Source organism: Sebastes umbrosus, chromosome 3 (assembly GCF_015220745.1).
Source record: "Sebastes umbrosus isolate fSebUmb1 chromosome 3, fSebUmb1.pri, whole genome shotgun sequence".
Lineage (NCBI taxonomy): Eukaryota > Metazoa > Chordata > Actinopteri > Perciformes > Sebastidae > Sebastes > Sebastes umbrosus.
In genome coordinates, this window is record NC_051271.1 from 17,094,302 (window position 1) to 17,111,409 (window position 17,108).

The window sequence follows — 17,108 nt, forward strand, 5'->3', positions numbered from 1 at the left end:
AATAGTAATTATAATAATTATAATAATAATAATAGTAATAATAATAATAATAGTAGTAATTATAATAAAATAATAATAATAGTAATTATAATGATAATAATAGTAGTAATTATAATAATAATAATGATAATAATAATAGTAATTATAATAATAATAATAGTAGTAATTATAATAAAATAATAATAATAGTAATTATAATGATAATAATAGTAGTAATTATAATAATAATAATGATAATAATAATAGTAATTATAATAATTATAATAATAATAATAGTAATAATAATAATAATAGTAGTAATTATAATAATAATAATAAAATAATGATAATAATAGTAGTAATTATAATAATAATGATAATAATAATAATAATAGTAGTAATTATAATAATAATAATAGTAATAATAATAATAATAGTAGTAATTATAATAATAATAATAAAATAATGATAATAATAGTAGTAATTATAATAATAATGATAATAATAATAATAAAATCATAATCATAATCATAATTCTAATTATAATAATAATAATAATAGTTCTTCTTCTTCTTTTTCTTCTTCTTCTTATATTATAATTAATTTTATTTCTATAGACTAATATTACAATTAAGTTTGCAGTCACTGGTAGTGAACAGACTCTGAAATATTGGTATAATATTAATCACTACACAGGTCTGATAATGTGGCCGTGTGCCTGGCAAACAACAGTTACACTATAGTGACTTTATAAAATCTCTGGTGGAACTGGAATTAAGGCTGTTAATATGAGATCATTACCATAGAGACTTGCAGTATATAAATACTCTGTTAGAAGTAAGTCCTGCTTTTAAAATCTTACTTGAGTAAAAGTACACAAGCATTAGCATCTAAATATAGGCCTACTTTACCAAAAGTGAAAGTACTCATTATGCAAAATGGTTAATTTCAGAAAAAGAAAATACTGGATGATAGTTATTGATGCATTAATGTATATGCGTTACTAATGTTGCAGCTGGTTAAAAGGTGGAGCTAATGTCAGTTACTTTATATACTGCTGGGTAGCTTAATCTATAACACTATAACATCATTTATGAGCTGATTTATATTTTGCAAAGTAACTAAAGCTATAGATGTTAATAAATGTTAATTAATTTGCGATTAATCACGATTTACTATGGACAATCATGCGATTAATCGCAATTAAATATTTTAATCGATTGACAGCCCTAGTGTTTATACAGACCACTTGACGCCAGTGGCAAGTTAAAATACACCTGAACTGGACCCAAGGCATGGTGGAAAGTCTGGACCCAGACGAGGTCGGGTCCCTGGGTTTACTGGAAACCAGTGAGAAAAGAATGACAAGACGCCCATCCACATGACCAAGACTTTACTTCACAGCTCAGTGCCCATCGATCCCCTTACAAACACAACATGGGCTCCAACAACCAGCAAACCTTTGCACTGTCAGCAGCAATCCAAGCAGGTATAACTTCCTCTCATGGTTAACCCTGTTTTTCTCATGCGTAAAAAACGGGCATAGTGCCAACACATTGGAACAGAAGGTTAAAGACTTTACACTTTGCTTGGCAAGATAAAAAATAAAGATGTCTTTATGGGAAATGATTCTATTATATACAATTCAGAGCATAAAGAAAATAAAAACACCCAGAAAATAGAATGATTAAAGCATGCCCATTGTCACACCATGAGGAGGAGGCGAGCGGCCGAGCAATTTATTTTGTGTTCACATCCAACTCTTCTCTTTATCCAAGACCATAATAAGTACAGGATATAGTTAGGAATCTATTTATTATTATATTAACATTATACGGGCATTCAAACCAGTCCAATTTGGTCTCTTTTTTTGCCCGTTTATCCCAATAGGACGGGAGAACTATATCAAATAATTTAAAGGTACAGATTTTTGTACATGTTGTTTTCCTTCTACAGATTCAATGTATTTGTGATATACTTCACCATGCAATGTGAACCAAGCAGGGTACTGTCAATAGAAGAGTAGTATAGCTGTGGACAAGCTGGGAGTACTGTTTAAGGTGAGAGTTTCTGACACTGGACTTGTTGGAGGCCATGATTCTCAGCTCCAGAAACCAGTTAAATCAGGGTTTTACCAGGGAGCAGCAGACGTATCCATAGCACCATGGCAGCAACGCTCCTGTAAGACAGTCTGTCGAAATTACTGGAAGCCCATGAAGATATTTCAGTAAGCTGTCCTTGGAAAAAATAAGAGGTCCGTGTACATTAAATGAATTGAAGGAGGTGATTGTAACATCACAGTCTAATATGGAATCAGGTGAGAACCTTTGAGGCATAGCTTGTCCGAAGACTGATTATACACAAACATGTCTCAGCTATGAGTCTCTTTGTATTATCTAGCGGGCACCACCTTCTCCTTGGCATTCGGTTTTCCCTTAGCCGCACCGGCTGGTTTCGGCCTGGTCCTGGCAGGCGCGGTGCCAGAGGAGGTCTGGGCGGTGGCTTCCTGCGAGGCGCTGCGCCGCATGGTTGTTGTAGTCCTGGGCGGTAGCATGGGGACAGTTGGGGCTCGAACCGAGAGGGGCTGCCTGGACGGACATACTCTCTGAGGGGAGGGGCTGTCAGTCCTGCAGTGGGTGGAGCTAAGGCTGCGTCGGGTTCCAAACAGGACTCGCAGGGGCATTCGAGGGCTGCCGGACGGGCCAGCAGATGGACGGGGACATGAAGAGGACGACCTGGCTGAGACAGGTTTGGATTTCCGTTGAGTGCTGAGAGTGCTTAGTCCAATTTTCTGATTCCTGTGGATAGAAGAGTATATTGAAAGTGTTCTACAAAAATATTAGGACTGCCCCCTCTTAGACGATTACTCAACTAATTGGTTGTTTTGGACTTAAGGTCCTGACACACCAAGCCGATGTTCGGCCGTCGGACAGTTTGAGGCCATCAGTGAACGTCTGTCGGCCTAGTTTTTTCTGTGTGTCCCCCACCGTTGGCTCTAGTCTGCCCGTGTCGAAGGTTTTTCGGAAGATTCAGCATGTTGAATCGGCGGTGGCGGCGCCCGTTGGTGAGAGAAATGTGAAAGCTATCGAACCCTGATGTGGACCAAACAACCGAACCGAGACCGCCTGAAAAGGTGGGTTTCGGTCCGCTTCCAAGTGGACTCTGGTGTGGTTTGTTTGTGGTGTTATAAGCACATCAGCGTGTTTTTTTCCCCTGATTAATAGGTCAAAAGCTGTCAAAATTGCTCTGCTTGCATGTGACTCTGTGTACTTTGTCAGTTCATTAAAGCAGTGGTTCCCAAACTTTTTCATGTCAAGGACTCCTAAACTGACACAAATTTGACCACAAACCCCCATCTGATAAGTTTTTTGCTTTGAGATGTTTTATTACAGAAAGTGTATGAAACCCATCGCCAAAATAATCATACATTCTGTCATTGTGTTACTTATGGAAGGAATTATAATGAAAATAAATGATTCTCCTTTTTGCTGGGGACCCCCTGGAACTCCCTAAAGGACCCCTGGGGGGTCCCCTGACCTCACTTTGGGAACCACTGCATTAAAGGATCAGTGTGTAGGATCTGGCGGTATCTAGCGGTGAAGTGGCAGATTATAACTTCTCCGATGCAAAAACGCAAATGGCCCTTTCTAGAGCCAAGTGTTGTAAGAGTAGAGTGCGTAGAGTGTGTGTCTAGGTGGGAAGTGAGTGGTGAAGCAAGAGAGAGAGAGCGGCGCCGATGGGAGTGAATGTTATCGACTCCGGCCCAAGCAGGAAAAGTTAACAGAGTTTGGTTTGTCCGTTCTAGGCTACTGTAGAAACATGGCGAACTCTGTGGAGAAGAGACCCACTCTCTATGTAGATATAAACGGCTCATTCTAAGGTAACGAAAACACAATGATTCTTATAGGTGTGAAAGCACCCAGTCATTTTTTTATGCTTTTTCAGGCTGAAGATCAACTAATCGATTAGTTGACAAAATTATATGAGTGTTAGTCGACTAAGAATTGGTGTGGTTGAGGACAGCCCTAAAAATTATTGCTACTTCAAAATCAAAACTTGTATACACTAAAAGGGAGAAACAGAATCATACCCGTTAGTGAAGGATGATGCTCCTTTGGGAGTGCTGGAGTCTGGCAAGGAGAGAGGAGAAGGAGCGGCAGCAGCAAGCCCCACTGACGGCCTCTTTATGGGGGTGACAGGCCTGGGGATCCTGCTTCTGCACTCCTTGGAGCCTTGCTCTTCAGTCGGTTTGAGACGGGTGCTCCTCTTGGACTCGTCCGAGGTATGTGTGTCCTCCTCTGAGCCGGTGGTGGACAGAGTTTCAGAAGCCCTCCGACGCTCATCGTCCCCAGAGGACAAGGACGATGACGTCCCCGACAGCATCCTCCTCCTCATCCAGCGACCCTGTTGCTTCTGGACCAGCATGCGGGCCAGGTCCAGCTGCCGGGCCCGCTGCTGGAGCCGAGCCCGAGCTGAGAGGGAGGAGGACTGCTCTGAGCCTGAGTCCTCTTCAGAGATGAGTACTGGGATTCGGCTTCGGATCCTGGGTTTTGTGGCAGCCGGTGGTTCTGATCCGGTCGTCTGAAGCTTGGCAACTTCTTCACTGGATAATGGCTGTTTCTTGGGCTCCTGTGACAGATCTGTATGTTCATGAACTGGTGACATGGCTTCTGGGACAGGCTCCAAAGACTGGGCCAAGACAGTTGATGGACCATTCTCAGTTTTGAGGTGTTTGTCAACTGGTGTAGTTTGATCTGGCACAGTCTCCTCTGGAGACTCTTCTGTCACTGGTGCTCCCACCTGCTCACGGGTGTTATCCTCTACAGCTGATGCCTTCATGATGGCCAAGACTTCCCGGTCACTCTCCTTGGCAGAGTGACCGTTGGAAGACATGACATTGAGGTGTGATGTCTCGGCAATATGGATGAAAGTGCGCTCAACTTTGGTGAAGGGCGGTGATGCAGGAGCAATGGGAGTGGAAGGCCTCAGGTCTGACCTGAGAGCAGGGGACAAACGGCCGGTCTCTGAGGGTTCAGCCTGAATCGCCTCCCCGACCAGGAGGCGGTCGGTACGAGAACTGAGAGCAAATGGTGTGGCCAACTCTCCCTCTAGAACATGTTCACCACCACAGGGAGACTTACGAGTGTCTCCAGGTGAGAAGAGGACGAGGGTTTTGGAGGCGTCCTCCAGGTCAGGGTCTGCATCAGCAGCTGAGGCGTGCTCTCTCTGGCCCCTCTGGTCCTCGGCCATGAGTGTTGAAGGTGCAGCGTCCTGGCTACGTTCAGTGCTCTTCTGACTAGCCTCGCTGTTGGACTCACTCTTTGTGACGTCGTCATCCTTAGGCCCTGGGGGTTCTTGGACTTCTTCGTCTGGCGTGGTAAAGCTCCGGCGCTGAGGCAAGGTACCGGTGAGCATGACGGTGAGGAAGTCGGCCCTCTTGGCCTGGAGCTGAGGAAGGATGTGGAAATGCTCCTTCTCGTCGCTCTGGCCCTTTGTCCGATAGTCTGGAGACGGCGGTGACGGGTTGCTCTGCTCCGTGGGCGACAACACCTGAAAAAAATACATAAGTCTTTATTACAACTGAATGTACTCAAAACAAGACAGCACGGAACAAAAACCTCTTGGAAGAAGTTTAGTGTTAAAGCTTGGACATATCACAGTCACAATTAACCGAAGGACTAGCCTCATTAGCAGCTTATATACTATACACATGTATGACCAAGGAAACCATATGAGGGGTGAAATTCAAAAATTGTAGTTTTTGCCCTTATTGCGAAAAAGACAATATACCTTCTAAACTTTTTATATGGCAAATGAAAAGGAATATTCCACAAATATTCCCGTTAACATGCAGCCGTGCATTCTGATTGACATGACCGGTTGTGGACTTGTTCGACCGTGCGAACACAGCCTCCCTCTTTCTATCCTTCAACCACCTTCTTGAAAAAGTCGGTGTTCCAAAAACCTGTTTGTTTAAAGGTACGTGTGTTTCTCCTTCCCACCAGAAATGTGGGATTTTCTTTTGGGCATTAACATTGAGCTAAGAGGAAATTGTGGTATTTGGGAGCACTGTGACAAAATCAGGTAATGTATCATTAAACGATTAAAACTGACTGTGGTGGGGTAGATGATTTATTAAATCAAATAATTAAACTCAGTTTATCAAATCACTCTGTCGTTTTAAAATTTTTCATAGTCAGGCGTTCATAAAGTCGATTTGATGTCATCCTGTTTACGTGATCTATATCTGTCGAAAAGATAGTTTTGCACGTGTGTAGCACGTGGTTTCGCTAACGGTCCCTCTCCAAGTAAGAAAGACTGCAGGAACTGAGGTATTTGCCCCCAAAACCATTTTAATGTCATTTTGGTTGTACACAAGCTTTTCAAGATTGTCTAGATTACATACATTGATATAAAAGGCACAAAAAAATGCATTGCAGAGTTTATCCTTAGACAGCACGCAGTCTGATATCAGGTGATTTTCAAGTGTTTCCCTTCATAAAGATTTAACATACAGCCTGTACATACATACTAAACCCAGCTAATTATCATGCTATTAGAGATTAACTGCAAACCTAATTACTTTCTACATTTCTGTATATATGTACACAGTTATCATTTGGATTTACAAAAAGTTTAAAATACATGCTTTACCTGTAAATTATACAAGCAGTACTGTACAGTCATATAGTGATAGAAAAAAAGCTTACATGTATTATACAAGTGAAAGACACTCACGGATCATCACACTGAACTAACACTGTGAGCTCTTCAGTCCTCTTTACCTGGACAACAGAAACTCTGCTGTTATTGCAAAAACGTTGAAGAAACATTCAGACATTTTATAAAATACTTTGTTATCCTCAGAGAACTGCACTGAACACAGTTTCAGCCAGTACACAGATAGGTCTAGGATGTGTTTAGCTTAGCTTAGCACAAAGACTGGAAGTCATTGTGGTTTTAGCAGCAGTTAGCATTGGAGCTAACCACCGCTGGGAGCAGTGACTGAACACAGCTTCTCTTAAGTCCTGAACTCATAGTGCTAACTCTGCTAAACCCAGCTGACTACGGGATGGACTGATGACTATAGCTAACAAGATACTTGCAAATGTAGTAGCTAAGCTAGGAGTTTCCCCCTGCTTCCAGTCTTTGTGCTAAGCTAGGCTAAACACACCCCGGACCTATCTCTGTACTGGACAAACTGAGATGTTCCTCATCTTCATCTTCTCCCGTTCGCACCAAAAGACGTATAAATGCCACGATAATGTGCAAAGCATTTAGCGTGCAATAAGTACGCCTTTCTTGATTTCCGTTTGTCATTTGTACGTCATGTATCCTGTACTGACTGCAATGTAAATGCATCCCCGTGTGAATGCTATGGTAAGAGTTCGTGACGTAGTAAAAAAAGCAAAAAAGACCATTTACGATGGGCAGGTGAGGAGGTGGAAGGGTTTAACAAACACCGGACTTATAACCAGGAGACCCGTGTTCGAGACCGTTGTCCCATGACGATTGTCCCGTGACGATTGTCCCGTGACGATTGGGCCAAACCATGACGCTTTTCCTTACCCTATCTGTGTGGTTTTCTTGCCTGAACCTAAGTTAGTGTTTTATTTGCCTTAACCTAACTGCGGATGTTTGGGTAGCGAACAATTGACAAGCCAAAAGTGGCGTACAAATGACATGCGAAAAGGCTAAAATGCGTACGCATGACACGCGGAATGTCCGTGTAATGTCGTGATATTTATACGCCTTCCTGTGAGACCAGGTTGGGAAAACAACTAATTTCGGACTGAATAGGATTTCATAAAGTATCTGAATGTTCCTTTGAGAATCAACTAGTGACACACAAGGTTCATACTGATCTGATTAACGAACTGGTGAATGTGGCAAAGCCTACAGTCTAAACAAAACTAACATGGAGACGAGTGGTCACCTCTAAAGACACAATGCAGTTTTGTTCTCTCTACAGACATGTTATCTGTACAATATCACCCTGTTATTCCACAAAGATCAGCACTAACATATCAAATATGCAATAAAATGGATGTGTTGGAGGAGCATTATAAATTCTTTTTTCTTTTTTTTTTTTTTTTTACATGTATATAATTCTAGTGTGTGACTCATGAGGTATAAATGTTTTGTGGCAGACTGAAAAAAGTTTGTGGTACGTGACAGTTTTAACAGTTTTTTCTCAAGCCGCATTCATCTATTTTTGAGGAAAGTCTCAGGACATAAAGGCTTCAAAGTCGCAGAATTATTGATGTGATGGAAATTTAATTTTTGCTATTAATAAAAACCTTCAAAATGTTGATTTTTCAGGGGCTAATTTTTAGTTTGACCACTGAACAGTACTACTGTTTACCATCACATCTAAATATTGCACTTCTACACATCAGGAATTTGTAATCAACAGAACTGGAGTACATTTTTTTGGTTTTCTGGAAATCTCTTTACAAGTTACAGTTTAATATTTTCTAGTTTAAATCAACTGAAACCAAATTGACATATATATATTTTTCAGTTTGCGCAACATGAGGAGCAGCAGTTCGACAAACATGATACTCCAAACAAGATTCAATTTGACGTGCTCTTTTAGCCAAAAAGGCCTGTTGGCGAACACAATGGAGAGCCATAATTCAACAGCCTGGCAATATGTTTAATTATTGAAACTCTGCACTTCATTAAATGAATATACAAGCATTTGCACAGCACCATGTTGAGTAGCAGTTGGTGTACTGCCAGCCTTATAAGTATTTTCAACTTGCACTCTTTTTCCTTTTATTGTTTTGGCCATAATTCCCATAGACAATAATGAATGCATTGACTAATTTAGACCTTTTTATTGGTCTGTTGACCTGCAAAACTGCTTTAAGTCCAGTACGAACCAGGAAGAAGCTCTTCAACATTTGTCTACTGTTTACGGAAATGACGTTGAATCAAATCCAATTGTGACTGATGGGAATTGTGTCCAAAACAGCAAAAATTAGATGTAAAACTTGTTTAAAAAAGACATTTCATCCATTCAGAACGGTCGACTCAAACAGCCAAATATTGAGTGAAGTCCATGATGTTTTAACAGCATCATGCAGCTTGACTTCATCCACTAACAAACAAAACACTGGATGTAAATGTTCACATCTACACTGCAGAATTAAAGATGTGATGATAAGAAAGGCTCCAGCTGCTTCCTGTTAAAGTCAGCTCCGGACTCCACAGCTCTGATCCGTGAGTATCCCCTCTAGTAGCGGTGTGAGTTATTTACAAAAAAATCACAGACGTTTTTCAGTCAGAGGTGTATATTCACTGTGTTTTCGTTGTAATTACAGTACAGTGTTGTTTTTAGTCATTTTACAGTCAGAGGTGCGAGTCGTACAAACAGTAGATCTCATGCAAAGAGTGGCGACAGTCGGTAAACAGTCTCTTGGTACGACATACTGTTATTAATGCTGCGGATCATTTTTTAAAGTGTATCGTCAGCATAATAAGCACACTCGAAGCTTTCTACCGTCCGTTTCTAACTGAATGTGGCACTGCGCTCATGGTGACACAGGACAAAACATTGACATGTATCAGTGACAATCTTGTACGGTAGGTGAATCATTTTGCAGGCGTGCAAAATAAAGTTAGCAGCTAGTCCACTTCATACATTCTCTAAGTGGTTGTATCGTAACGCTATGCTAAATATAAAACAGGCAGGATGTCCTGAACTCAGCAAGAAGCAGCATGAAAACAAACTCAGGTTGTCTCCTCATCAGACCGCAGCTGTGATGAGCCTCAGCACAGAGGGACACGCTCAGGCTCAGCTAATGGTAATGCTTCAAGCTCAATGAAACAGCAAGTGGTGCATATTTACTTAATGTAGCCCTTTAACACATTGAGAAAGCAACCGTTTCACTGCACAAAATGGCCGTCCTAGCTAGTCTCATTTAGTGTACTCCAAAACATTTTTGAACATGTTCAGGAGACATTTGAAGAATGACGTTCGAATGACATTCAAAGCAACAAACCACAGAGCGCTGCTTTGGTATGATGTTAGCAACAGGCCTAATATTAAACAGGGTTTCACAGCTCAACACCTCACAATGGCTCGTTGTTCTGATGGTAACATGGTGGAGACCAAACAGAAACTACCTCACAGATGTTTGTAGATCTTCTACTGAAAGCCTCCATCTCTCAGGATGAAACAAGCACTGATTATTTTAAGGTCATTCAGAGTGGAAAAAATTGTTCTAGACATTCGCTACTGGAGAATTTTACCAGTAAATGTCAAAATAAAGACTCTTGTAAAGATCTTTTGCTGCAATATGCCGAAAGAGCCTAAACGTGATAAATCGATTAAATGTTGGTCACAAACACTCACTAGCCGTGTTTCCATTCAGTTGTCAAATGAATTTTAGGCAAACTTTTGAAATGTCGCAAAAAAAGTAATGCGAATTTGGCCCGTTTCCATCAACTGGTTTGGACAGAATAAACTCGGCTACAGCGTAGTTTCGTCAGAAACGCTATAGGCTTCGCATGGCTGTAATCCGCCAGTAAACAGAGTAGAAGAAGAAGAGGTTGCGAACCAGAAACAAAACAAGTCGCCTTGGCCATCCAACCATCTACGAGAGAAAAAATGAACAGAGGTGTTCATGAATTTGTTTCAGTAGTTCTTTCATGTCAGCTAGTACTGTCCGGAGACAAAAACAAGCATTAACGCGTTATGGGAATATCCGAGAAGAAACCGACAGCAGAAACAGCTGATCAGTCATATGAGTTAAATGTTCGCTACGTGAGAATTTATTCGGCAAAGGTGTTTCCATAATCCATTTAGCGCATCAACTCTTTTTCGACAAAGGCGAAAACCATCTCAAGCAAGCATAACAAATTTTCTTTTTTAACGAATTTTGCCATTTCCATACAGCTTCTAAAGCAGTACTTCATAAAAATGCTCATAAAAATATGTGAATGGAAACATTGCTATTGTTCTTTGTGTTGATGGCTTTTCATTTTGTTGTTTGACATTTGTTTTGTTCAAAGTGTGCAGACACTGTGTAGACTGTGATTATAGCCAATGACAGTTGAACCTTTGAAATCGGGAGGCTCTGAACAACTAAACAGACTTTTTGAAACTACATTTAAACAAACTATTGATGTTGTTTTTCTAGTATTCTTCCACACCAGCATCTGCGGTGGTTAAGTGGGAAGTGAAACACCTATGAGGTGAGGTAACTCACTTCCTGGCTCAAGAATTGACTCACGAGAATGGGTTGTTCTGGGGGGCATGGCACTTTTGTTGGAAGAAAAGTGTGATTTTCAAAGACAAGCAAATTTTCAGACATTCTTTGCAGGGTTGAATCATTTTGGGATTTGTGGGATTTTGGATCTAAATCAGGCCATCCTTCGCAATATCAATGTCTCTGACAAATCAGCTGTTCCACCGCCTCTGTCTCAACCAAACACCAAAAAATGTGTGATCATTTCTTACAATGTAGATTTTCTTTTCATAGCTTGGTCATTAGATCTAAGATGTTTGTTGATCTGATGGTGTTTCCTCCTGACTGTTGGATGTTCACACAATAAACCACCAAAATACCATTTTTGACAATTCCCTTTTAAGACATTTACCAGGAACAACCATTTCCCAAATGGAGACATGGTAACATACTGCCACTAAAACCAACAAATAACACACACTCAGCTTGTTTCCCATTGGTCAACGCTGACACCGTCTGGCTACATTAACTATGCATGCATGCTCTTACGATACAAATGTTGCTGACTGTAACGTTATTCTGTCTCATTGCTTGTGAAACGGAGAAAAAGGCGAACTGCGTCGGAAATAAGAAAGCCCTCGCCCTGCTCTACTGGAGCCATTATGGGAATATAGTGGTGGTTTATTTTATCTCATTAATAACTTTTCATTCCTGCTCATCGTTTTTTAAATCTTCCATCAGATCGAGTTCCTTCCTTCCAGGCTGCAATTGTTTACAGTTAATTTCTGTAGAAATCAACTTGAAATTGAAGGCAGATAATAGCTGACTTTTTCTGCACTATCATCATGTTTTCTGGAATTTCAGAGCCAGAGTCAGTTTTCAAAATTCTCCTTGGATGTGAGTTCAAGGATGCTTCAAATCTCTGCAAGTTGGTTTTCATAGAAATTAACTGAAACTGCCTGTAAGAAAGAAAATCAATCTACATACAGATGGTATGATTTGAAAAGGTTTAAACCACCAGAACGCCCATTTAAATAATTCTCTTTTTTGCTGTAACATCCCATATTTCACTTATTGCATCTGTGTTTTGCATCCATATAGTGAGACCCTCGGCCCGGCCTGACCCCCCTTCTCCGATCGACTCAGTGATAAAGTGCAACAGTGAAGTCCAGCGGTCAAAAAATAGTAATGGAAGAGGAAGCACGATGGAAATAAGTAAATATGGTGATCCAAACACACACCAAGATGTCAGGAATCAGGAAAACCTCTTCAGAGACCTCTGCAGAATAGATTTAAACACACAATGAAGAGTTTTTCTGGTCAAACTCACTGCCATTTACAAAACCACAGATGACCATCACCTTTACAACTTTTCATTAGGTCAGTTGACTCAAACAGAGACAAAAACCCAGGAACAACTGCCCAGAAAACACCAAACAGTAACCAACACGACAGCCTAAACCTATGATCTGACGGCCCTTTAAGTCAACGTTTATCGTCCAGTATCTCCACCAACAAAAAAAACAACATAATCTTATTGATTGCATTTCTAACTGACCATCCTTATGAATGAAACAGGATCTACCTCGTCCTCTGGAAGATCTGGATTGAACTCAAACACAACATCCAAACGTGGAACAATGCAGGTGAGACAACAACCTTCTGAAGCGTTGAACAGCTGTGGTTTCTGAAAGTGTTTCTGAGCTTTTTATCTTGAGATTATGACTTAATTTTTCTTGAGAAAATAAAGTGCTTCTAACAGTAACACGATTACTGTCAGATGAGCAGCTCCATGATGAAATGGACTTGGAAAGAACAGGAAGTACAGACGCTTGTTATCCTGATAAAGACATAAGTCCTGATCAATAATTAACTGTTATCTACAGATAACCTGAAGCAGGTATTACTGTTTGTGCCTTCAAATGAAACTCGTGAGCTCGTGTTTACAACATGGAAAGTCGTGTACACAATATACTTGGAGTTCAAGGGCTTAAGTCGTGAGAACAACGCTGCTAAGCAACTGTCAATATTAACGTTATTGTCGGCGTCTAGAAGCCACAGAGGCTAACCATTTAGCAAGCTAGCAAGTGGGTAACATAATGCAGTAAATGCAAAGGTACAATGACAGACGAAAAAGATGAGGCCGTTATCAACATTTTCCTCAGATATATTATAAAATCACGAAGAAAAACAATATACGACTAAAATTACAATATATTCAATTATTATGCACCAAAAAATTAACTTCCATGGCCTCCGCCATTTCTGACAACGTCAACAAACGTCATTTGAAGGCACCATTTGTTCACAATCTTAGTTGAGCATGTTAGCATGCTAACATTTGCTGATTAGCAGTAAACATAAAGTACATCTGAGGCTGACGGGAATGTCATTAGCTCTGCAGGTATTTGGTCACAAACCAAAGTATTGGACAAATTGAAATGTTGACCTGATGATGGCGCTAGATGAAAAGTTAAGACACCAAAGTTATTACAATTATGAAAATATGAATGTCTTAACCACATTTCATCACAATCCATCCAATAGTTGAGATATCTCACTCAAAAACACAAATGTTAACCATCATGATGGCGATAGAGGATCACCAAAGTCAGAGGGATTCATCCTCTGGGGAACATGAATGTCTGAAACAAATTTCATGACAATCCAACTGACGTTGAGATGTATTCCAGTCTGAACCAAAGTGGTGGACGAAGCGACAAACACTTTGTGTAATTTTAAAATGAAAAGAAAATTAAGTCATAATCTCCAGATAAAATGAAGCGCCACAGCTGCTCAAACAAGAGATGCAACAATCACACGACAAACTGATGCAAGGACGACAATGTGCTATCTTTGTGTAACTATTCTATTCTGCACCAACAACAGCCAGTAATACTGTATTATGTCTCCCTTCCCATGATGCTCTATGTCATGTTTAATATCTCGACCCTTCCTACATCATAAAAAGTTTAGTTAAAAAAGTGTCACATTGAACGCAGGGTGCTTTCAATGCAAAGAGATAGCTCTGTCCGCGGGCTACGTCGTGTAATATGGTGGCCCTCAACCGCAAATGACAACATTTCATAGAGTTATTATTTTTAAACCGTCCAGGAAATAAATCAGAAATAAGCTAACTAAAATTGATACATTCAGCAAAAGAATTGTGAGAGGTTGTCACAGAAGTTTCTGTTTCATTTTTTTTGTGGTTTACAAGTTTTGTTTTGTTAATTTGTTTTGAAAAAATATGTCTTTGTTTTGTTTATTTCTTGGGTTGAAAGTTGTGTAGTTTATAGTTTACATTTTTTTTCTAGTCATAGTGTTTTTGTTATTTTTAATGTTTTGTGAAACATTTATATAAAATTAATATTGTGTTGTCCTTTCATTTTTTTCCCGCTATATTGTTATTGAGTTGTGAATTTATTTTGTGAAATGTTGTGGGGTTTTATTTTGTTGTTTTGTGAAATGTCATTGTGTATTCACTCTTGCTAATTAGTTTTTTCAAAAACGTTGCTGCATTTTCTTTTTTTGTGTGAAATATTTGCACTTTTGGGCCACCGTACTTCTACCCAGAGACCCAGCACAGTAACAGTTTTTGTCATAAAGACGGAGCTTAAGTCTAAGGTCAAAGTTATGACACCTTCAGAAAACCCTTTTCACAGAGAAAACTCACACTTCTCTCTTCACACACAACATTTAATGAAGCTGGAATCAGGGCGAGACGTTTGGATCACTGGTTTTGTGTCGGTGAAGACGTGTGGTGAAGCGGTGTCAAGTGTATTGCTCGGTGGACGGTATGATCGGAGGGGAAACGCCGACTCCATAGTCTCGGTGCAAAAACATGATCGCCGGGACGACCTGCATTCCTCGACGATCGCTCCTTCATTTTAGCAGGTAAAGCAGAAAAAATAAATAAAAATAAATAAATGCACAAATACTGTAAAGCTTAACAGTCTGTCAGCAGCCTCACTCTGTTTAACTTTCCTCCTCTTCACAGAAACAAGAAGGAGATATTCAGTTTCACATCATTTCCTCCAGTTTGCCAGGTCTGCGGCGTGTGCAACATCAGGTTTGCAGAGAGGCTTTATAGTTTATTGCATGGAAAATATTTCCCGTTTTCTTCTGTTCCTCTGCTCGAAATGTAGTTGGTAGAGCTACATGAGTGTGAACATGTGTGTGTGAAACTACATGTTTACACGCACAGCGGTGCTGCTGTGTGCCAGTCATATGGCTTGTTGTGTTTAATTGACGTGGGGTTATTATCTGGCTCTCTGTGTTCTTTATGTCAGTTTCATATATGTGTATGTGTTTGTATATGCAGGGGTGCCAAACCAGCAAATTACAAATAGGTAATCAGCTGTTTGTTTAATTTTTGTTACTTTGTTTTCTTGTTTTTTAAAGGGGCACTTCTTGATTTTTTTCTATGATACCGATACCGGATCGGATATCGAGCCGATACTGACTCAAATGGCTGGATAGGGTATCGGTGACAATGGGGCCAATCTATTCAATTTAATTCTATGTTTATATACTATATACATTATATACCGGAATTTTAATTATTGTTTAAGTTTTGACTAATTTGTTGCTGCATTAATAATTAATAATTCAGTAAAATTATGTTTATGTATTTATTTGTTACATTTTGTTTTACAAAGTTAAGAAAGCAATGTTTAAGTCCAGCCTGATGTTGCCTTACACATCCCAGTCACTTCCACACAGTGAGGCATACAGCTTATTAATTAAACACTGGTATTGGATCAGTACTCGGTATCTGCCGATACCCAAAGCCCAGGTATCGCTATCGGGACTGAAAAAGTTGGATTGGTGCATTTCTAATTTTGACCACAAATTCTAACATGTCCTCAGAGCTTTTCAAACTAAAGACAATTAATAAATGATTTTGGGATTTAGAGGCACTTTAATTAAATCAGGGAGAGTATCTTTATTTAACAAGTGTCACTTTGGTCACTTTGGACTCTCACAGGTCCTCAGTAGGTGAGCTACACTGTGTGCAGTCTTAATAGAGTTTATGTGCTGAGACACCAGGGTGGGGGAGGTGGGGCGGCCAAATTCTGCCCCAAAACTGGTTTGACAAAATCTGCATATACAGTACAGTATGTGTTTGTCCATGTATGCGTGTTACATGTGTGTGTCTATATTGTGTGTGTTCTGAGTCCGTCTCTCAGTCCTCTCAGCTGCTATTCTTGTTCATGAGCTTGGCTAACATCTGCTGAAGCTGCGTCCGCGACACGTTCAGGACCGAGTGTCTGCTCCGCGGGCTACCGGGCGTCGGCAGGGTGCCGGCGTGCCGCCGCCGGACCGAGGCGTTGGCGGCAGTGATGTGGGCGGGGCTGCTCTCGGCCGAGCGGCTCCTCTGAATGAAGCTGCCTCCTCCGTGGGGATACTGCTCCGTCTCCAAGGTGGAGGAGGAGAAGACGTAGGAGGCCAGCCTCCTCAGCTGATTGGGCCGCGGTTGGTGCCTGTCCTCTTCCAACTGCAAACAGACCAATCAGAGAGAGGGAGGGAGATTAGCAAGGGGACACTTTATAAAAAATAAATGTATTTTAATGTTTAATGTTTTCCTACGGCTACGTCCCAACACTCTGATTTGACTTCCTGCCCTCGTCTCCTTCCCCTCCCTGACCTGGCGTTAGACAAGAGAGAGCTGATTGGTGCTCTCCCACATCTAAAGCCTTCAGCTGATTGGTCAAAGGTTACGAGGGGAGGAGCCTCGGGAGAGAAGCTGAGGGAGTGTTGGTGTAAATCTGTCTACAGTTACAGCTATCAGATACTAGTTAGAAGCTATGAAAAAAGTTAACAGAGAGCCAATAGACTGTTAGCTGTGTGGGTTGCCAGATTGGTCATCCCTCTAGCTGGACAAATGGTGATGAAAAATATTTTCCCCCACAAAGAAGCACTTTAAAAGGA

At 40.6% G+C, this 17,108-nt stretch overlaps 1 protein-coding gene across 3 annotated transcripts in view; it reads right to left on the minus strand.

The window, feature by feature from the left end:
• Positions 1–1,357: 1,357 nt before the first annotated feature.
• The window catches only part of ttbk1a (tau tubulin kinase 1a), a 57,407-nt gene continuing 41,656 nt past the window's right edge, over positions 1,358–17,108 (minus strand). For all 3 annotated transcript variants that reach the window (XM_037764457.1, XM_037764458.1, XM_037764456.1), the window contains 2 exons: positions 4,070–5,529; positions 1,358–2,777 (listed from right to left, as the gene is read on the minus strand). In XM_037764457.1, the coding sequence (XP_037620385.1) occupies positions 2,372–2,777; positions 4,070–5,529 (1,866 nt within the window). In that variant the 3' untranslated portion in view covers positions 1,358–2,371. The remainder of the gene's footprint in view (positions 2,778–4,069; positions 5,530–17,108) is intronic.